At 39.6% G+C, this 23,866-nt stretch overlaps 1 protein-coding gene across 2 annotated transcripts in view; it reads left to right on the forward strand.

The window, feature by feature from the left end:
* The window catches only part of LOC122556835 (matrin-3-like), a 94,174-nt gene that overhangs the window by 34,732 nt on the left and 35,576 nt on the right, over positions 1 to 23,866 (forward strand). For both annotated transcript variants that reach the window (XM_043704071.1, XM_043704072.1), the window contains 3 exons: positions 16,206 to 16,267; positions 16,592 to 16,630; positions 18,295 to 18,410. In XM_043704071.1, the coding sequence (XP_043560006.1) occupies positions 16,206 to 16,267; positions 16,592 to 16,630; positions 18,295 to 18,410 (217 nt within the window). The remainder of the gene's footprint in view (positions 1 to 16,205; positions 16,268 to 16,591; positions 16,631 to 18,294; positions 18,411 to 23,866) is intronic.

Here is a 23,866-nt window from a genome sequence, read left to right on the forward strand (position 1 = left end):
CAGATGTCAGAGGTAGTTTGTTTTCTCAGAGTAGTAGGGGTGTGGAATGGCCTGCCTGCAACAGTAGTAGACTCGCCAACTTTAAGGGCATTTAAATGACATTGGATAAACATGGATGAAAATGGAATAGCATAGGATAGATGGACTTGAGATTGGTTTCACAGGTCAGCATGACATCAAGGGCCGCAGGGCCTCTACTGCGCTGTAATGTTCCCTGTTCTATAAACAATACAAAATGACCAGATTTCATCCTATGGTCTGACTTTGTCCTGGAGTATAATCAGCTAGGATCGCAATAAATGTAGAGCGTTGGTCGGGATTTGAATTAATTGAATTTAAATGGTGTTGTGTTAGTCTTAACGAAACAGGGAAGTGAAGACTCTGGATATCAAACAGGAGTGTTATGAAGTTTTCATAACACTGGGTTTTCAAATTGGCTTTAAATGTTGCTAGGATTTTTCTGGAAGTAAAAGACGTAAGAATGGATTATTTGAAATACTTAACTAATGCAAAATTAAGTGTGTTAGCAGGTAGAGTCATAGACATGCACAGCATGGAAACAGACCCTTTGGTCCAACCTGTCCATGCTGACCAGATATCCCAACCCAATCTCATCCCACCTGGCTCATATCCCTCCAAACCCTTCCTATTCATATACCCATCCAAATGCCTTTTAATAGAGATAAAATCGGGATCTGCCAAAGATGAGGTGCTTAAGGAACTGAACAAGTAGAATTTGGAAGAAATTGAAATGTCACAGATGGAATTAGATGAAACACAGTTAAAAATGAAAAGAAATTTGATTGAGGGAAAGAAATAAGAAAGACTTCAATTGGAAGAAAAGAGAAATGGAAAGACAGGGCAAAAAAAAGGAGGGGGAATTGTAAATACATCTTTAATTTGGAAAGAGGAGGGAGAATAAAACAATAATTACAAAAAAAGAATTGAAAGGTAAAGGATGATTGAATGGGAAACAGAATTTTAAAATGCTTAAGCTCCCAAGAGGCAAGGAAATCAGACAACTTAACTTAATCAAAGAAAAAATTTGAATAAAAGAAAGAAGAGGGAGTTGTCAGAGAATGACTCCTAAGAAATTTGATTTCACTAAAAATCTGCATTTTGTTCCTATATTAAGTCAGGATGGAATTTAAAGACATTTTGCCTCATTTGAAAAGTTAGCTGTGCACATGTGTGGACCTTCAATGCTAAGAATATCAGAAGAACAATTTGCAGACTATGAAATTGTTTTAAAAAGCAGTCCTGAAGCTTATCAATTAAAATTTAGGGGTACAAGAAACAACCTTAATTAGACATTAGAAAGAAAATCAGGAAAGGGGAATGATATAGGTTTAATTCTTTCAGTGCAATTAGAGTTTATTTGAGAAAATAAGGGAATTCATGATTATGGAAGAATTCAGAAATAGCATGCCTGCAGAACTAAAAGTTTACTTTGGCGAGCACCAAAGGTCCAAAAGCTGCAGTTCTACCAGACACTTGAGGTATCTCTCACAGATATATGGAGAAATGATCATATGAGAATCTACAAAGAAAATGGAGAAATAGAAGAGGTACCAATTTTAGGGAATAAAGAGAACAATGGAAAAGTATAAAGTTGAAAACATCAGAACTAAAATTTGATAGGAAATAATGCTCATCTTTTGTATGATTTGGAGGTTCTGGTGTTGGAGTAGGGTGTGCAAAGTCAAAAATCACAACACCAGGTTATAGTCCAACAGGTTTATTTGGGAGCACTGCTCCGAACCACCTGATGAAGGAGCAGCGCTCCGAAAGCTAGTGCTTCCAAATAAACCTGTTGGACTATAACCTGGTGTTGTGAGATTTTTACCTTTTGTAATAGAACAAAATACCAAAGACAAGTGCTGGAAATTAAATGGCAGACCAATTGTAATAATAGGAACTGTAAACAAATAGTCAGAAAAGGAGGCCTCCTGAAAGGAAATGGGTGCTACAAGGAGAGCTGTGATACAAAGAGAACATGTTTCCTTCGAATGAACAAGGCTAAGGAGGGAGAAAATATTAACTAGAGGTCTATACGGAGGTTAGAACATAGAAGAGAGCTGCACAGGAGCAGGACTTTCACCCACTGTCTGTACTAACCATGGTACCACTCTAAACTAATCCAGTCTGCCTGCACTTGGTCTGTATTCCTTTATTCCCTGCCTGTTCATGTGTTTGTTTAAATGCCTCTTAAACATTGTAATAATATCTGCTTCTACCACCTCCACTGGCAGAGTGTTCCAGGCACCTACCACACTATGTTTAAAAAAAAATGCCTCACGCATCTCCTTCAAACTTTCCCCCTTTCACTTTAAACCTACGTATACTAGTATTTTACATTTCTAACCTGGAAAGAAGACTCCCGACTATCCACCTTATCCATGCCTCTGATCATTTTATATACCTCAGTCAGGTGGTCCCACAGCCATCGACACTCCAGCAAAAACAATCCCAAGTTTATGCAAACTCTTCTTGTATCTACACTCCAATCAAGGCAACAAACTGATAAATCTCTTTTGCATCCTCTCCAAACTCTTCATTTAGGATGCAAACCAGTTCCAGTATCGAAAGTTGGACAAAAAAGTGACTTAGTAAATAGAGAATTTGTACTTGGCGTAGTGAAACAAATACCTAAAGAGGAATTGATTTCCACTTGGGCAATGACCTAGCAGGTTCAAAAATATTAGGCTTGCTGAAGACAGTGAAACAACCAATAGGAGGAAAAGAAACTGAGATGTTACAAGAGGAACATTCTGGATTGTATCCTGACTCTGTTGTGATGAGAGCTTAGCCCCATAAACTTCTCTCTTTCTGTGAAAAAGGGCCAATGACTTGGAAATTCAATACAAACTTTAAGAAAGAATGAAGGCAAAGGGACTACCATGTTTAGCCCAGCATCTTGAACAGAAATGCAACAAACAGATTCTGAATTGGGAGAATTCTATTAACGGTTTACTCAGAAATTGCATCAGAACAAAGGCCAGGCAGTTACTAAAGATCGTGCTTCGAGTTTCAGACAAAAGAATCATAGCATTTGAGTTGGCTAAAATTCTGTGCTTGATGAACTATGAAAATTAGAGCCGACAAAAAGACCGAAGGTTTTAAATTTTACTTATGGAGACAAAGCATGAGAATTACTGTCTCTGGGAACCATTACAGGCATAAATTTCCTGACAAATCAAAAAGAAACTAAACGTTGTAAGTTATAGAATATAGAACAAAATCGTGCAGAACAGTCCCTTCGGCCCTCGATGTTGCACTGACCTGTGAACTAATCTAAGCCCATCCCCCTATGCAATCACATCATCATCCATATGCTTATCTAAGGACTGTTTAAATCTTCCTAATGTGGCTGAGTTAACTACATTGGCAGGCAGAGCATTTCACGCCCATACCACTCCCTGAGTAAAGAACATACCTCTGCCATCTGTCTTAAATCTATCAACCCTCAATTTGCAGCTATGTCCCATCGTTTAAGCCAATGTCATCATCTTAGGAAAAAGACTCTCACTGTCCACCCAATCTAATCCTCTGATCATCTTATATGTCTTTATTAAATCGCCTCTTAGGTGCCTTCTCTCCAATGAGAACAGACCCAAGTATCTCAGCCTTTCCTCCGAAGACCTTCCCTCTAGACCAGGCAACATCCTGGTAAATCTCCTGTGCACCTTTTCCAATGCACCCACATCCTTCCTGTAATAGAGTGACAAGAACTGTACAGAATATTCCAAGTGAGGCTGCACTAGCATTTTATACAGATGCAGCGTGACATCACGGCTCTGGAACTCAATCCTTCTGCCAATGAAACCTAACACACCGTATGCCTTCTTAACAGCACTATCAACCTGAGTGGCAACTTTCAGGGATCTATGTACATGGACATCAAGATCCCTCTGCACACCCACACTACCAAGATTCTTTCCATTGACCCAGTATTCTGCATTCCTGTTATTTTTCCCAAAGTGAATCACCTCCTGTTTATCTGCGTTGAACTCTATTTGCCACCTGTCAGCCCAATTGATTAGATTAGATTAGATTAGATTCTACAGCTTATCCAAGTCTCCCTGTAACCAGCAACGTTCTCCCACACTGTCCACCAACTTTAATCTCAGCTGCAAACTTACTAACCTGTGCTTGGTCTAAGTCAGTTATAAAAGTGACAAACAGCAGTAATCCCAAAACAGATCCTTGTGGGACACCACTAATAACTGGACTCCAGGCCGAATAATTTCCAACAACCACCACTTGTTGCCTCCTTATAGAAAGCCAGTTTCTCCAGTAGCTGAAAAATATGTTGCTGGAAAAGCGCAGGTCAGGCAGCATCAAAGGAGCAGGAGAATCAATGTTTCGGGCATAAGCCGTTCTTCAGGAATGAGGAGGATGTGCCAAGCAGATTTCTCCAGCTTCCTCATTTCCCCTCCCCCCACCTTATCTCAGTCCCAACCCTCGGACTCAGCACCGCCTTCTTGACCTGCAATCTTCTTCCTGACCTCTCCGCCCACACCCCCTCTCTGGCCTATCACCCTCACCTTAACCTCCTTCCACCTATTGCATTCCCAAAGCCCCTCCCCCAAGTTCCTCCTCCCTACCTTTTATCTTAGCCTGCTTGGCACATCCTCCTCATTCCTGAAGAAACGTCGATTCGCCTGCTCCTTTGCTGCTGCCTGACCTGCTGCGCTTTTCCAGCAATACATTTTTCAGCTCTGATCTCCAGCATCTGCAGTCCTAACTTTCTCCCAGTTTCTCCAGTAGCTTAGCATGTGGAACCTTATCAAAGACTTTGCTTAAGTCCATATACACCATGTCAACTGCCCTACCTTCATCCACATGCTTGGTCATCTTCTGAAAAAACTGAGGTTTGTGAGACATGACCTGCCCTTGATGAAACCATGTTGAGTATCTCCAATCAAATTGTTGCTTGCTAGATGATCATAAATCCTATCTCTCAATCCTTTGCAAAACCTTTCCTGCAACAGACGTAAGGCTGACTGGTCTATAATTACCTGGGTTATCTCTACTGCCCTCCTTGAACAAGGGCACAACATTTGCAATCTTCCAGTACTCTGGTACTATACCTGTGTACAACAATGACTTAAAGATAAAGGCCGAAGGCTGCGCCATCTCCCTAGCTTCCCAGAGAATCCTCGAATAAATCCCATCTGGCTCGGGGGATTTATCTACTTGCACACCTTCTAGAATCGATAACATCTCCTTCTTACTAACTTCAGTCCTTTCAAGTCTAATAGCCTGTATCTCATGATTTGGAGATGCCGGTGTTGGACTGGGGTGTACAAAGTTAAAAATCACAACACAGGTTATAGTCCAACAGGTTTAATTGGAAGCACACTAACTTTCACCTGACAATCACCTGATGAAGGAGCGTCGCTCCGAAAGCTAGTGTGCTTCCAGTTAAACCTGTTGGACTATAACCTGGTGTTGTGTGACTTTTAAGCCTGTATCTCAGTCTTCTACTCTACAATGTTCTCCTTTTCCTGAGTGAAAACAGATGAGAAATATTCGTTTACCATCTCTCCAATCTCCACTGGGTCCAGACACAAGTTCCCACTTATGTCTTTGACTGGCCCTATTCCTACCCTAGTCATCCTTTTATTCCTCGTATCTATAGAAAGCTTTAGGGTTCTCCTTTATTCTACCTGCTAAAGACTGCTCATGTCCCCTCCTTGCTCTTCTTAACTCTCTCTTTAAATCCTTCTGTGCTACCCTGTAACTCTCCATTGCCTCATCTGAACCATTTTGCCTTAAAATCACATAAGCCTCCCTCTTCTGCTTAACAAGACATACAATTTCTTTAGTAAACCACGATTCCCTTACCTTTATCACTTCCTCCTTGCTTGGCAGGGACATACCTATCAAGGACACGCAACGTCTGTTCTTTAAACCAGCTTCACATTTCGATTGTCCCCATCCCCTGCGTTTTGCTGCCCCATTCTATGCCTCATAAGTCTTGCCTAATTGTAGTATAATTGCCCTTCCCCCATCCATAGCTCTTCCTCTGTGGCATGTATCTATGTCTTTGTATCTGTAAACTAAACGTAACCGAATTATGGTCCCTCTCTCCAAAGTGCTCACCTACCACTAAATCAAACACCTGGCCTGGTTCATTACCATACTGAGAGTATTCCAGACAGCATTGAAAAACATGAGCGTGTGATTCATATTAGTATGTTCGAGACATTGTGACAGAGTATTGTTTGCACTGAAAGGACAAGGAAGTGACATAAAAATTTCAGATCTGGAGAACTGAATCAGAAATTGAAAATTCAAAAGTTGATCCTCCCACAATTAGATAATAAAGGTGTGAAAAGGTTAGATCATTTTATCTTCTGGAAAATTATCAAAGTCACTATTATAATGGCTATTGCAACCTCCATTTCTGCATAAGGTGTGGAACAACATTTTTGGCAATACATTGTTAATGTAGGGTGGTGTGTTATTGACAAAACAAAGCTCTTACACATTCAGTTCAGAGAAATTAGTTTAAATTAGGCAAGAGATGAAGTTCATAATCGAGAGTGATATTGTTGAATGGAATCATAATGGCTGGAGTTCACCTATTGTGATGGTGCCAAAAATGGATGGATCACAGAAGTACTATATTTATTGCAAATCAACACTGCAACAAAAGCTGACTTGTATTCCAACTTCCATTGACGCAGCCAAAGAAATTAAAGATTGTTAATACTAGATAGATTTTTATCAATATCATTTTGAACGAAAAACACTATAGATTTACCAGTAAAGTCACTGAAGCGCTAAATTATTATGGTAAAAACAATGTCTGCAGATGCTGGAAACCAGATTCTGGATTAGTGGTGCTGGAAGAGCACAGCAGTTCAGGTGTCTACCTCAGCGAATTTGAGTTCAGCCAAAACTGGGAAGAATTTTCACACCATTTGATGAAACTAAGAGCCAGTGCAGTTAAGAATCTGAATTTGAATATGCCAAAACAAAGGTGTGAAAGATTTTTTGTGTCATACTTCTGGACAAGGGTAACACTCACCTGGAGAACTCCCATGGCTAGAACAAAATGTGAAATTCTGTGACATACTGGCAAGTATAAATTTTGTGTAAGGTTTGTGCCAATCTACAGATATGTAGTGGCACCTTTGACAAATTCACTAAAGAAAGGCAGAAAATTTGAATAAGCACGATAATTTCACAGCAACTTGGACAACTTGAAAGATTACTCTAAGCTGAACACAAGGTTCCACACAGTACCTTAACAGTAAGGTCAGAGAGTTCTTCTGGAAAATCGTTAAAATGCCGTTTTGTCCAAAGAGGAGGTGCTTAAACCTTTGAGATCTTAATGAAAAGATGTTGATAGTATTGACAGTAGAATAAGCACATTTTTAAAAACGTTCAGACGAGTCATAAAGTTGAGTCGTGGAGGGTGACCAGGTCAAATTTGGAAAGATTTGGTATGTGAAACTTTTAAATGAAGGCCAAACTCAAAAGTGTTAATAAAGGAAATGATAAACAGACTGACAGGAAAGGACAGAGTTTGAAACTTAAGAATCAACCAACAGATAAGGCTAGTATTTACATACTGAGGAAAAGATTAAAACTAAGATTGTGTTGAAACAACAAATTAACTGAGAGTGCAAATAGAAATGAATAAACATGATCTAGTAGCCATTGTGTAAATATGGCTGCATGATGACATGGTTTATGCTGATTCTTGAAAGGCACAGGATGTTTAAAAATTACAGGAAGATATGAAGAGCTGAAAGGGTGACTGTGTTAGCTGATAATGGTATTGACACACAGAAAGGGGTAACCTAAGTTCAGGAAGCAAATAAATAGAAACAATTTAGGAAGAAATGATGAAGACAAGAAGTAATTTGAGGGAGTTTTGTACAAGCCCTCAACCCCACTGTAGCAGGGACTGTGTACGGGAAGAAATAAGTAGAACTTGTCAGAAAGGCACAGCAATAATCCTGTGGCATTATAATCTACTTATAGACTGGAAAAATCTGATGGGCAAAGGTGATCTAGGTGAAGAGTTCACAGAATGTATTCAGGATAGTTTGCTAGACCCCTCGGCAAACAGCATCCTCTGGAACTGACAAGAGGGCAAGCTGGACTTGTTTTGCTATTGTGCAGTGAGATAGGGTTAATTAATCTTGTAGTGAAGGCATTCTAGGAAACAGTAGCTATTCTCTGAATGAATTTTGCACTCCATTTAAGGGAGAGAAGAGTAGATGAGAGACTGTTTTTAAAATTTAAAAAAAAGAGCAGTTATGACAGCATGAAATCAGAGCTGTCTAAAGTGAATTGGCAAGTTGGTTAAAGGATGGGTCAGTAAAGATGCAGAGGCAACCATTTAAGACGTTTCAGGATGAACAGTATAGATTCCAACAAGGAAGAAACATTCCAAGGAATGGATCCTTACCTGTCGTTAACTAGAAATGTTAAAGATAGTATTCAAACCAAAGGGGAAAGCATATTTGTATAAAGACAGTGGTAGGTCAGAAGATTGGACTGAATATAAAAACAGCAAAGTATAACCAAAATATTAATAAAGAGGGTGAAAGCAGAGTCTTGAGCATAGGCTATCCAGAAATGTAGAAGCAGAAACTTTTTTTTCAAAACATGTTAAAAAAGTGAGCAATGATTTTTTTTCCAAAGTGAAACTAAAGAATTAATATTGACAATTAAGTAAAAGTCGGAACAACTGAACTGGAATGTTGCATCTTGCTTTACTGTAGAGGTTACAAGTAACATTCCAGGAGCAAACATAAATTAGAAAATGAAAGAGAACCAACAACTCAGGAAAAATTGCAACAGTCAGAAAAATGATACAGGGTAACTTGTTGGAGCTGTGCTCTGACAAATCCTGACTCCTGATAAACTTCATCCTAGGATCTTAAATATCTAACCAATGAGATACTGCAAGGTTCTTATTTGGGGCCATTGCTGTTTGTCATTTTTATAAATTACCTCAATGAGGGCATAGAAGGATGGCTTAGTAAATTTGTGGATGACACTAAGGTCAGTAGAGTTGTGGATAGGTCGAAGGATGTTGCAGGGTACAGAAGGACATGGATAAGCTGCAGAGCTGGGCTGAGAGGTGACATGGAGTTTAATGCAGAAAAGAGTGAGGTGATTCACTGGAAGGAGCACCAGGAATATAGAGTACTGGGCTAATGGTAAGATTCTTGGTGGTGTGGATAAGCAGAGAACTATCCGTGTCCATGTGCATAGACCCCTGAAAGTTGCCAACCAGGTTGATAGGGTTGTTGAGGAGGAGTATGGTGTGTTAGCTTTTATTGGTAGAGAGATTGAGTTTCGGAGCCACAAAGTCATGTTGTAGCTATACAAAACTCTGGTGCGGCTGCACTTGGAGCATCGCGTACAGTTCTGGTCACTGCATTTTAGGAAGAATGGAAGTTTTGGAAAGGGTTCAGAGGATCAGATTAGATTACAGTGTGGAAACAGGCCCTTCGGCCCAACAAGTCCACACCGACCCGCCGAAGCGAAACCCACCCATACCCATACATTTACCCCTTACCTAACACTACGGGCAATTTAGTATGGCCAATTCACCTGACCCTAGGAGATTTACTAGAATGTTGTCTGGTACGGAGAGAAGGCTTTAGGAGGAAAGGCTGAGGGACTTGAGGCTGTTTTTGTTAGAGAAGGTTGAGAGGTGACTTAATTGAGACATATAAGATAATCAGAGGGTTAGAGTGGACAGTGAGAGCCTTTTTCCTCAGGTGGTGATGACTAACAATTTAGAGGGGGCATTGCTCTAAATTGAGGGGTGGTAAATATAGTACAAGTGTCAGAGGTAGTTTCTTTACTCAGTAGTAGGGGCATGGAATGGCCTGCCTGCAACAGTAGTAGACTTGGCAAATTAAAGGGCATTGTAATGGTCATTGGATAAACATATGGATGAAATGGAATTGTGTAAGTTAGATGGTCTTCAGATTGTTTTCACAGGTAAGTGCAGCATCGAGGTCCAAAAGGCCTGTACTGCATTGTGGTGTTCTATAATGCATTGATTTTAATTTTACAAAACTCCCTTAATTTGGGTGCAGTCCCATTAGATTGGAGGATAGTGAACGTATGTTTTGTTTATTCAAAAATGGAAGGAGACTGAAGGCCAATCGGTTAGCTTAACCTTTGTGATAAGGAAAATATTAGTCACATTATTATTAAAGAAGCTGTAACAGGGCACTCTAAGTTCAAGGTAATCAGACAGAATCAACATAGCATTGTGGAAGGGACGTCATGCTTCACCAATATATTGGTGTTCTTCAAAAAGGGGAGCTGGTGGATATACTGGATTTAGATTTTCAGAAGGCATTTGATAAGCTGTCACATCATCATTGGTTATTACAGAAAGGAGAAGCTCAGGGTATAAGGGGTAGCATATTGGCATTGGGTAGAAGATTAGTATGCTTATAGGAAGCAGGAAGTGGGTGCAAAGGGTCTCTTGCAGGTTAGTAAGATGTGACAAGTGATGTGCCACAGGAATTGATGCTGGTTCCTGAACTGTTTATAATTTATATCAATGACTTGGATGAAGGGTGGTTAAGAAGACATTTAGCACGCTTGCCTTCATTACTCTGACTTTTTGAGTACAGGAGTTGAGATGTGATGTTGAGATTGTGTAGGAAGTTGGTGAGGCTTCATCTGGTGTACTGTCTAGTTTTGGTCACCGTGTTATAGGGAGGATATTATTAAGCTGGAGAGGGTTCAGAAAGGATCTACCAGGATGTTGCCAGAAAATAGTCATAAGGAGAGGCTAGATAGATTGGGACTTTTTTTCACTGGAACGTAGAAGGTTGAGGGGTGACCTATATAGAGATTTATAAAATCATGAGGAGTATAGATAAGGTGAATGGCAGGTGTCTTTTTACAAGGTGGGGGTGGGTTATTTCAAAACTAGGGGGTATATTTTTAAGGGGAAAGGAGAAAGATTTAAAAGGCATGAGTGACAATTATTTTACATGGTTTGTGTATGGAATGGACGTCTATAGGGAGTGGTGGATGCGGGTACAATGACCCAGTTTAAAAGATATTTGGTTAAGTAATTGAATAAATGTTGAGAAGGATATGGGCCAAAAGTTTAGAATTACACATTTAGTTTATGCAATGTTGTTATTTTGGCATAGTGTTGTTTGTATATGGAAGTTGTCAAATAAAGAAGCTTGATAAGTTATAATTTTCCAGTAGTCTTCTGGAAATTTTGTGACCCAAGAAAGATTACATTGTGATAGTCATTATCAAACTAATATTTGGAACAAAATTTAAACTCTGCCCACAAAATTCTCACTCTTTATTTCAGTTAATTGTTTTTTTCTGACTTGCTGCACTTGAGTTTCTTTTAAATGACTTCTCTTATGATTTTCTTTTGCATCCCTTTGGGTTCTAAGAAATGTGTTTAGTCTTAAATACAAGCATTAAAGGTGCAGGTTGACGGATCCAGTCATATACTTCTCTAGTCAGTTTGATTTCTAGTTCACACATCACAAACTCCAACCACACTGATTATCTGTTTTCCCCTATAAGCGCAGTTAAATATTCAGCCAATGTCCCTTAATTAAAGTCATCTATTTCAACTTGTATTTACTTTTGGGCATGCCTCCTTTTTGAAATATGTGTAATATTGATAATAATTAAAAACAAATAAAAATATACAAAATGATATTATTATAAAGTGGAGGTTGACCCCATCTGAACTAAAATCGCAACACCTAAAGAGGAGTATCGTGTCCTATCATCTGTCAAGAGTATGAAAAGTGGTGTAACCTTCTCAGCAATTTCAAGTGGTTAAACAAAATAAATACCTAACGCTCGCTCTAAAATCAACAAGTAACAATTTATTCTAACTCTAATAGTGAGCAAATTAACTAAACTATTAACAAACCAAATAAATTCCTTCTAAGTAAATACTCCTGTATAAAACAAGATTCTAGTGATATGCTGTTCCAATTAAAAAAAAAAGTCCTACTCATATAAAAAAAGTAGAATTTAGTCTATCAAAATTACAGCCAGGTTGTGTGTCTTTTGGAATTTTCTGTGCCTTCTCTATTGATTCTTCTGTCAAGGCAACCTTCTGATGTTGATGCCGTTACTATTTAGATGGTGCTTTCTCCAAGACATAGATGACTGTGAGAGCCAGTGATTCTCTTTTGAGAGCTATGGGCTGTTAGCTCTGGCGGATGGCAGGTAGCTCTGGAGTGTTTGACCAACTATTCCCTTCTTTTATACCCTTGATGACATATCAATGTACCTTACAATAGGATTGTCAAAACCATCAGATTTAAATTTAATAGGTCTTTGGTATATGTGCCTGGTTCAAATTGGCTAACTGCAAAAACCTGTTGTCATAGAGATGTCAGAGATGTACAGCACAGAAACAGATCCTCCAGTCCAATCCATCCATGCCGACCAAATATCCCAATCTAGTCCCACCTGTCAGCACCTGGCCCATATCCCTCCAAAACCTTCCTATTCATACACGCATCCAGGTGCCTTTTAAATGTTGCTATTGTATCAGCCTCCACCACTTCCTCTGGCAGCTCATTCCATACACGTAGCACCCTCTGCGTGAAAACGTTGCCCCTTAGGTCTCTTTTATATCTTTCCCCTCTGGTTGTAAACCTGTGCCCTCAAGTTCTGGACTCCCCCACCCCAGGGAAAATACTTTGTCTATTTATCTTATCCATGCCCCTCATAATTTTGTAAACCTCTATAAGGTCACCCCTCAGTCTCTAACACTCCAGGGAAAACAGACCCAGCGAATTCAACCTCTCCCTAAAGCTCAAATCCTCCAACACTAACAACATTCTTGTAAATCTTTTCTGAACCCTTTCAAATTTCACAACACCTTTCCAATAGGATGGAGACCAGCATTGCACACAATATTCCAATAGTGGTCTAACCAGTATTCTGTACATCCACAACATGACCTCCCAAGTCCTGTACTCAATGCTCTGTCTCATGTTGTCTTTGTTAAAACTGCTATTTGGTCTGCTAATTATAAAGCCTTTTGATGCAAATATTTCAATTCGGGGTCCCTATGTACTTGCATTTTAAATCTCTGAGCACAGAAAAAGCACCATCTTCTAAAGGGACCACCAGTACTTTAACCCCCCCCCCCCCCCCCCCCCCCAGCATTTTACAATTCTCCAAACACCAAATTTTAACTTTCTGCCTCCCAATTTGCAATTACCGTACCCAACTTCGTAACAATGTATATTTCTAACATCTTTTTGCTCCACAGTAAAGTTCCAAATATTCTTTTGTGAGTATTTCTGACAAGTTTGAAGTTGTATTTAAAAGGCAGTTGGGTACCTGGCAGTTGCAGCATTCACTAACTTCAAATTAGTTTCCTTTGTCCTCCAGTTTCAGTTTTAAATTTCAATAGTGGTCCTCAGTCTAATTCCATGCACTATTAGCTCTTTGTGACTTATTCTCGATTTAGGCCTCCATGGGTCTTATTGTTGAGTCGCTTTTAAAATTTCTTCCCATACTTCTATGAAAAATGCTAACATCCATGAAAAGTATTCCTGAACTAGCTAGTTCCCATGCTTATTTCAATATTATATTTTCATCTGTATCAAGTCTTTCCACTCATTAAACCCCTCACTTCTATTTTAAACCACGCCTCTCTAACTGAAACTGTTCTCCAATGGCCAATTTTTTTTTCCCCCTAAGATTTTGGCTTTAATAACAATTATTTCTGCATGCAGTGTATTAAAAGGATGTAAGAAAAAATAGAGCTGATTTCATCCCTTCCCATGCTGGGGACTGACAACTCATTATTGGCAGAACTTTAGGAAGGATTTCTATAAAAAATTTACTAATATGGATTATATCCTCTAACTGGTTGCAGCTGATTATTGGTATGGAGAGCCCACACTACTGCAGTTGATAATTTACAGTTTGTCTGAATTGCCAAAACTTTGAATTGTTTTGTCTATTGCCACAAAATTTCTTTCATACTTCCCGTTGCTAAATGGGCATTCATAGTGATTATGTCCATGTCGATGTACAGTCTTGTAAATTCATTAACAAGTTTAACCCGGATATCAGTAAGACATTTTGCTGGTAGTCTAACTCTAGCTCCTGTCCTTGTTTCTATTACCTTATCCACAATTATTTTCTTTGTATTTATGTTTGACTGACCAACTCTGGTTGCCAAACCTACAGATTGTAAACTGAAAATGCTTTTTTTTAAAATCCCAAACCGTTAACTCCATAGACACTACTTCATTGAAATCTCTTGTTAACAGTGGACTTGGTGTAGGCTGTGATGGTGTCCTTTGCTATTTCATGCAAATCTCACATCTACCACATTTTGTAATTCTATAAATTGATGTTTTCTTCAAGCTTTATTCCTGTATCTTTTACTAACCTCTGGAGGTCAGATGGGTAAAAATGCTCTTGTAGTTTTATACAATTGATTTTGTGTCTTCTAAATTTCTGTACTCTTGTCAATAACATTTCATTATTTTCTTCTGCAGAGAGGTTATGTTCTACTAAAAGAATATAATAATGTCCCAATTATGTTAAGTTCTTTTTTTGAGATCCTTACACACTTGATGCAACTGCAGACACTAACTTCTGTGAACAACAGCCAAATTTTATTAAGTACAGTACAGAACAAGCTTTGGAGAAGCCCTGAACAGTCCTCACCATGCTTGCGATTGCTTCCAGGGAAGCAATCTGAACAACGGAAACAGTTGTTCCTTTATACAAAATCTTTACATCATAGTTAGTAATGCCCACAAGACAACCCTCCAGAAACAAGTTAATGCCAATCATCCCTTAAAGGTCAAATCTATTGCAAATCATTTTTTTTTTTAACAATAGGGGAGTAGTCAAGTTCCAACTGTCATGTTCTTATTGATTTCTGAATAGGAGAGGGAAATGTAAGCAATAGGAGATGACAATGTAAATGGCTTTTGAATAACTAGGAAATGGCCATGCAAATGGCTTTGAATGCCAAGAGATGGGAATGTGATTTCCTTACAATCTACCTGTAAGTCAGAGGCATCCCACTCTAGCCTCGGGTCATCCAGTTTCCTGCAGATCAGCAGAGTAAATTAACTCTCTAGTGTCTCAATTGAGTAAATTACAATTTCAGATTTTCTGAATACAGAGACACCAGCACTTTGTTTATCAATGACCTATTTAATAACAGTGGTATTTCACTAGATGCTGCAGCTGTGTCAATGAAGCAATTGATTCCAACTAATTTACAAGCAATGACTGATCTTTTTAAAAGATTTTACCGTGTTAATATCCCTCAAACTGGTGGAACTCTAAATTCTTGAACTTTGTTCCAGTCCATTGCACACATGGTGGACATGTATGCACAGTTGAAAGGTTCTGCCACCACCACATTCATCACTGCCTTGAAACTGATTGTAATCAACTCAATGGTCTTTCTAATCAGTGTTGGAAATGTGTTGCTGGAAAAGCGCAGCAGGTCAGGCAGCATCTAGGGAACAGGAGAATCGACGTTTCGGGCATTAGCCCTTCTTCAGGAATCAGTGTCTCTGTCTTGTGATGTCATGCTGAAGAGAAAGGGGGGTTATTATGGACTGAAGCAGTCAATGACCAGATGCAGAAAAAACTTGGTCAGTAAAATCCAGTTATAACAATATTGTGGGTGTACCTGCACCAAATCGACTGCAGCAGTTCAACAAGCAGCTTATCGTTGTCTTCTCAAGGGCAACTAGAGATGGGCAATAAAGCTGACCCTGCCAGCGAAGCCCAGATCCCCTGAATGAATTTAAATATATCTAATCAATGAACAACTTGATGCATTCATTTGATGATTTACTTGTTTTGATTAGCAAACAGTACTGATAGTGGCCAGCAAATACCTTGTAAGTCTGTAGAATGCTGAATTTCTGGAGGTGTTGTCATTTCTTGTTGTTTATCCATAAGGTTATGAATTTGTCCTCTTTGGAAATATCTAGGTAATGTTTCAGGTGTGAGAAATACAACTGTAGGTGAATTTGCCTTTTGTTTACTGTGGAAAAACATCTATTCCAAATAGTTGTTATAATCTATGCCTTTTGATACACTACTATGGTATTCACTCTGTGAAATCAAGCTTGTCAATTACTACTTCATATATTTTGTAAATTGGATATTTTAATTCTTGTTAGTATTTATATTAATAATCTTTTCTTCCTTTATAGGATTGGAACCAGCACAACAAAAGTACAACACACAGACGACTTTGTGACCTCCTTGTGGAAATGTATGGAGATTTTTACTTGCTAATGATATTGTATAGTCTCCTTTTACTGACTTAAATGCTTTATTGTTGACTTATGTGGTTAGTTAATTATATCAATTCATCTACTTCCTTCAAGAAATATGAATTGAGAAGTTTATGGGATGGCGGAGTTGGTTGTAAACATTTTTAAGGCTTTACACTATGGTTTGAATCCTCTTCCTGCACCTGATTGCTCTTGCATGTGATAAAACATAACGGTTTTGAGAGATCATCTGCTAATTTTTGATAAAATTGCTAATGATTTGTAAATTAAATAATTGTGATTTCTTATGTTGTCTTTTCCAGATATCCAGAATGGAATCCGGATGCCCTCCCACCACAGATGTAAGTGTTCTGGCCATGCCTACACAATCTTTGTTCAAAATTTGTTTTAGTCCAATTACTCTGTTTCCTTTTATTCCATGAAGAATAAATTCTAGGTCCTATGTTTCTGTAGGAGCAGTTCCATATTGTGAGCTTTCCATTAGTCTAATAAGTTTCAGATGTGTTAACTTAACGGGCTTTAGTTGGCATTATTGATATCTATTTACATATGTAGATGAGAGAATATCACAAAGTTTTGAAGGCTCCTCATCATAGAGTGTGCTGTCATTATGAAGTGTGATGTTTGGGTGACACTTCCATAGACTCCCTGTAGTGCGGAAGCAGGCCATTTGGCCCATTGAGTCCACACCAACCCTCCGAAGAGCAGACCATCCTGCTACCTTATCCCTATAACCCCACATTTCTCACCTAACCTACTTACCCCTAGGCACTATGGGCAATTTAGTTTGGCTAATCCATCTGACCTGAACACCTTTGGACTATGGGAGGAAACCAGATTACCTGGAGAAAACCCACGCAGACACAGGGAGAATGTGCAAACTCCGTACAGAAAGTTGGCCCAGGGTGGAATTGAACCTGAGTTTCTGGAGCTGTGAGGCAGCAATGCTAGCCACTGTGCCGCCACTTCATGCACTATTGGCAGCGTATGTTTTGTTAACCATTAGAAGCTTCCTTTTCGATGCTCCTTGGGTCAAGTGGGTTGAAAAACTCTAAGTGCTGAATTATCTACAAAGTCCAGCATCGTTAGTCTCCGTTTACGTTTTGACCCCTTGCACATTTTATAATTGTCACGAGACAAGTCATACTGGATAAACTCCCCAGGAATCTACACTGATGCTTTACAATCTCATATTTGTATTGAGAAGGACCATTGCTCATGAAAGGCCCCATTGTGTTTATGACAGGATCGTGCAACATTTTGTTCAGATAACCCAAAAAGGTTTGGAGAAAGTTCTTTATCAAGTAACATTAATTGAATAAAATTAATTGCAATTCATTGGTTTAAATCTGTGGACCTGACATGAATGAGCAAATGTTTTGTTTTACATCAGGACACTTAAAGTTAGCAGGGCAGATTTTGACAGTAAAAATCTAACTTGCTTCTTACACAGCATTACAGATACAGTTTGTGATGTAATCTATTTTATACGTAATTGATGTGCATTTCCTTTCTTAAAGTTTGGGATGCAGTACATTTCTATCAATCAAAACCATGAAACCCTTTGAGTAGAGATTCCTCTTAAACAAGACTGTTTGTTTATTTCCAGTATTCATTTTGTTGCAAAACTTTTGACTTAGCATCAACAGAATCACAGCATGAACTTTTGAGTAAATAATTATTTTATGTTTAATATCTTGCTCCCTGAAATCAGTCAGCTTCTAATGTTCATTTTTCCAGCTAAGCTAAATGACTTTAATGAAAGCTGAATAATTTTATATATTCTTGCCATCCTTTTTGAATGAGCTGCTGTCAAGGCTCCACTTCATCCTGTCGTAACCACAAAGAAAGCTTAGATATTTTGCCTAAAGCAAGGTCTATACAGTTACTCATTTTCATTTAACTTCTTTGCAATAGAATTAATGTTAGAACAGCAATTATTGTATACTACTACATTTCTGATTTTGCATATATGAACTGCTTAAAGATATTTTATTGCTTCCAGGGGCGATCCTCTGGTTTTACAGTCAACAAACCTGGCTCCAGGTATTCTTGGTCCCCCACCATCTGGATCCTTTCTTGCATCGAACAGAGGCATGGGAGGGATGGAATCCCATGGGGGTAATGAACATCAACTGTCATATTACATCTTGTCCATCATGCTCAGTGTTGAAACCTTTTGCTCTATAAGTGATTTGTTATGAATATTCTATTTCTTATATTTGATCTCAGCCGTAAAATTTCATTTGAAACAAGGTTTCAGATTTGTGCTTTCACCTGTGAATGTAGCACATTTAGGATGGCAGGTTACCCCAATCTTTGGGACCATCATTGATGTTTGCCTTGTGGTTTTCTTTCAACTTAATACTCTCGTTAACTTCTTTGATTAGCTATGGTTGGTTTATCCCTCTCTTTTCTCCTCATTGAGATACATTTTTGTTGAGAGCCATGATTTCCTCCTTCAATGTCTGCCTCTGCTTGCTTACTATCTTCTGTGAATCTATCTGCCAGTCCACTTTAGCCAAATCTCCCCTCATTTCCACAAGACATAGGAGCGGAAGTAAGGCCATTCGGCCCATCGAGTCCACTCCGCCATTCAATCATGGCTGATGGGCATTTCAACTCCACTTACCCGCATTCTCCCCGTAGCCCTTAATTCCTTGTGACATCAAGAATTTATCATTTTCTGCCTTGAAGACATTTAGCATTCCAGCCTCCACTGCACTCCGTGGCAATGAATTCCACAGGCCCACCACTCTCTGGCTGAAGAAATGTCTTTGCATTTCTGTTCTGAATTTACCCCCTCTAATTCTAAGGCTGTGTCCACAGGTCCGAGTCTCCTTGCCTAACGGAAACAATTTCCTAGCGTCCACCCTCTCCAAGCCATGTATTATCTTGTAAGTTTCTATTAGATCTCCCCTTAATCTTCTAAACTCCAATGAATACAATCCCAGGATCCTCAGCCGTTCCTCATATGTTAGACCTACCATACTCAAAATGGGGCCTAACCAGAGCTTTATAAAGTCTCAGGAGCACATACCTTTAGAGAATCCTCAACTAGCACTCCCAGATCCCTCTGTACTTTGGCTTTATGAATTTTCTCATCGTTTAGGAAGTAGTCCATGCTTGTGTTCTTTTTTCCAAAGTGCAAGACCTCGCATTTCATTGTAATTCCCTTTGTTTAAGCTAAACAAAGTTGTTCCCAATCCAAGTTTCTTGTCTACAAACTGAATATTAAATTCAGCCTTCTTATGATCATTATTCCCTCAGGGATCTTTTTTATTCTGAGGTCTGCCACAATACCCATAACCATATATAATCAGTCTGATCTGTGGTTGGCTCCAAGTCATATTGATTTAGAAAACTATCCTTAATGCACTCTTATGAATTTATTGTCACAGTTACTCTTTCTAATTTGATTAACCCACTCAATGTCATCCATAATTGGTTTTCTATTCTCTTTACATGCTCCTATTATTTGTTGATTTATATTCTTTCCTAGTGTGACTATAGATTGGGGAACTAAACGCCACTCCTATCAATGTCTTTTTTCTCTTGCTGTTTTTGTCCCCACCCAAATGGAATGCATGACATCAGAGACTCGATCTCTCAACTGCCCTCATTTCATCTTTTAACAGTGCCATCCCTCTTGTCCCTTTCTGAAAGATGAAGTATCCCTGAATGTTAAGTTTCCAGTTTTGATTTCCTTGTAACTATGTCTCCATAATGGCTATGAGATCGTATCAATTAACATGGATTTGTGCCATCCATTTGTCTATCTTATTCCAAATGCTTTGTGCATTGAGATACAAAACCTTTAGACTTGCGTTCTTGTCATAGAACATAGAACAATATTGTGCAGAACAGGCCTTTTGGCCCTTGATGTTGTGCCGACCTGTGAACTAATCTAAGCCCATCACCCTACACTATCCCATTATCATCCATATGCTTATCCAAGGACTGTTTAAATCTCCCTAATGTGGCTGAGTTAACTACATTGGCAGGCAGGGCTTACCACTCGTAATGAGTAAAGAGCATGCCTCTGACATCTGTCTTAAATCTATCACCCCTCAATTTGCAGTTGTGTGCCTCGTATAAGCCCACGTCGTCATCTTTGGGAAAAGACTCTCCCTGTCCACCCTAAATAATCCTCTGATCATCTTGTATGTCTCTATTAAATCCCCTTTTAGGCACCTTCTCTCCATTGAGAACAGACCCAAGTGTCTCAGCCTTTCCTCCTAAGACCTTCTGTCCAGACCAGGCAGTATCGTGGTAAATCTTCTGTGCACCTTTTCCAATGCTTCCACATTCTTCCTGTAATGGGGCAACCAGAATTGTATACAATATTCCCAAGTGAGGCTGCACTAGCGTTTTGTATAGGTGCAGCATGACACTATAGCTCCGGAACACAATCCCTCTGCCAATAAAACCTAACACACCGTATGCCTTCTTAACAGCACTATCAACCTGAGTGGCACCTTTCAGGGATCTTTGTACATGGACACCAAGATTCCTCTGTACATCCACGCTACCAAAAATCTTTCCATTGACCCAGTATTCTGCATTCCTATTATTCTTCCCAAAGTGAATCACCTCACATTTATCTGTATCGAACTCCCATTTGCCACCTCTCCGCCCAATTCCACAGTTAATCCAAGGTCATCTGCAAACTTAACTAACTCATCCACTTATGCCTGCATCCAAGTCGTTTAGAAAAATTACAAACAGCAATGGTTCCAAAACAAATCCTTGTGGCACACCACTAGTAACTGGATTCTAGGCTGAATATTTTCCATCAACCACCACTCGTTGCCTTCTTACAGAATGCCAGTTTCTAATCCAAATCACCTTCAATCCCATGCTGACACATTTTCTCCAGTAGCCTACCATGTGGAACCTTATCAAAGACTTTGCTGAAGTCCATGTACATCATATCAACTGCCCTACCTCATCCACATGCTTGGTCACCTTCTCAAAGAACTGAGGTTTGTCAGACATGACCCGCATTTGACAATTCCATGTTGACTATTTCCAATCAAATTGTTGCTTGCTAGATGATTATAAATTCTATCTCGTATAATCTTTTCCAAAACCTTTCCTACAACAGACGTAAGGCTGACTGGTCTATAATTGCCTGGGTTATCTGTACTGTCCTTCCTGAGCAAGGGCACAAAATTAGCTAACCTCCAATCCTCTGGTACTATACCTGTAGACAATGACGACTCAAAGATCAAGACCAAAGGCGCGGCCATCTCCTTCCTAGCTTCCCGGAGAATTCTCGTAAAAATCCCATATGGCCCGGGGGATTTATCTACTTGCATACCTTCTAGAATTGATAACGCCACCTCCTGACTAACTTCAATCCTTTCAAGTCTAATAGCCTGTATTTCAGTCTCCTCTGCAATATTCTTCCTTCCCTGAGTGAAAACAGATGAGAAATATTCGTTTACCACTTCTCCTATCTCCACAGGGTCCACACACAACTTCCCACTTCTGTCTTTGACTGGCTCCATTCTTACCCTAGTCATCCTTTTATTCCTCGTATCTATACAAAGCTTTAGAGTTCTCCTTTATTCTACCTGCTAAAGACTGCTCATGTCCCCTCCTTGCTCTTCTTAACTCTCTTTTTAAATCCTTCTGTGCTACCCTGTAATTCTCCATTGCCTCATCTGAAGCATCTTGCCTTAAAGTCACATAAGCCTCCCTCTTTTCGCTTAACAAGAGATACAATTTCTTTGGTAAATCATGGTTCCCTTACCTTTATCACTTCCTCCTTGCTTGGCAGGGACACACCTAACAAGGACACGCAATATCTGTTCCTTAAACCAGCTTCACATTCTAATCGTCCCCATTCCCTGCATTTTGCTGCCCCCATTCTATGCCTCATAAGTCTTGTCTAATTGCAGTATAATTGCCCTTCCCCCATCTATACCTCTTGCCCTGTGGCATGTACCTATGCTTTTGTATCTGTAAACTAAACATAACCGAATTATGGTCCCTCTCTCCAAAGTGCTCACCTATCATGAAATCAAACACCTGGCCTGGTTCATTACCGGCTACCAGATCCAATGTGGCCTCCCCTCTTGTTGGCCTTTCAATATACTGTGTCAGGATACTCTCCTGCACACACTGGACAAAAACTGATCCATCTGACATACTAAATTTATAGCATTTCCAGTCAGTGTTGGGAAAGTTAAAGTCCCCCATAATGGCCACCCTGCTCCTTTCACTCCTGCCCAGATTCTATTACCAATCCTTTCCTCCACATCCCTGGAACTTTGCGGAGGCCTATATAAAAAAAAAACCTCCCGGCTGTGTGACCTCTCCTCTCCTGTTTCTAACCTCAGCCCATACCACCTCAGTAGACGAGTCCTCATCAAATGTTCTTTCAGCCACTGTTATACTGTCCTTGACTAACAAACCACACTTCCCCCTCTTTTACCACCTTTCCTGATCTTAATGAAATGTCTAAACCCTGGAACCTGCAACATCCATTCCTGGATTAGAGTGGTGCTGGAAAAGCACAGTAGTTCAGGCAGCATCTGAGGAGCAGGAAAATCGATGTTTCGGGCAAAAGCCCCCTCTATTCCTGATGAAGGGCTTTTGCCCGAAACGTCGATTTTCCTGCTCCTCGAATGCTGCCTGAACTGCTGTGCTTTCCAGCACCACTCTAATCCAGAATCTGGTTTCCAAAATCTGCAGTCATTATTTTTACCTAACATCCATTCCTGACCTTGCTCTATCCTGAAGAAGGGCTTATGCCCGAAACGTCGATTCTCCTGTTCCCTGGATGCTGCCTGACCTGCTGCACTTTTCCAGCAACACATTTTCAGCTCTTGCTCTATCCATGTCTCAGTAATGGCTACAACATCAAAGTCCAAGGTCCCAGGTGCTGCAAGATCACCTACTTTATTCCGGATACTCCTAGCATTGAAGTAGGCACACATCATACCAGCTTGCTGTTTGCCAGCACACTCCTGTGACAGTGCAATCCTGTCCATGTCCTCTGTACTCTCATCCATCTGTGTACTGGAACTACAACACAGGTTCCCACCCCGCTTCTGAGCACTTTTAACCGTCCTGATTTTTCTTTGTCCTGTAGCAGGTATTCAAGGGGCTATTCAATTTCTCCCAACTAAAATATATTCTAGAGAGTTAGAAACTTTGTAAAAAGGGTTAAAAAAAATCCATGGCGAAGCAAGCAAGTTAAAGTTAACAATAAGATAAAAACAAGCGCATACCATGTGCAAAGGCCAGTGGCAGGGTGGAAGATCAAGAGCGGGTTACTTAAAAAAAAAAATAGCAAAGGTAAATGAAATGAAACTAGCACAATCTTCTGTAAGTCTATGAAAGGGAAGAAAGCAGCTAAAGTTAATGTTGGTTCCTTGAATGAGACAGGGGAGTTAATACTGAGGAACTGAAATGGCAGAGACACTAAACCAATATTTTGTCTTTCACAGTGGAGATGAGTCCCATTCCAATAGTAACAGGCTATGCCGAAGTTCTAGAAAGGGAGGAACTTTGAGCAATCATCATCACTAGTGGGAAAAGTACTAAGTACTTGGGATTGAAGGCAG

Source organism: Chiloscyllium plagiosum, chromosome 14, assembly GCF_004010195.1.
Source record: "Chiloscyllium plagiosum isolate BGI_BamShark_2017 chromosome 14, ASM401019v2, whole genome shotgun sequence".
Taxonomy (NCBI): domain Eukaryota; kingdom Metazoa; phylum Chordata; class Chondrichthyes; order Orectolobiformes; family Hemiscylliidae; genus Chiloscyllium; species Chiloscyllium plagiosum.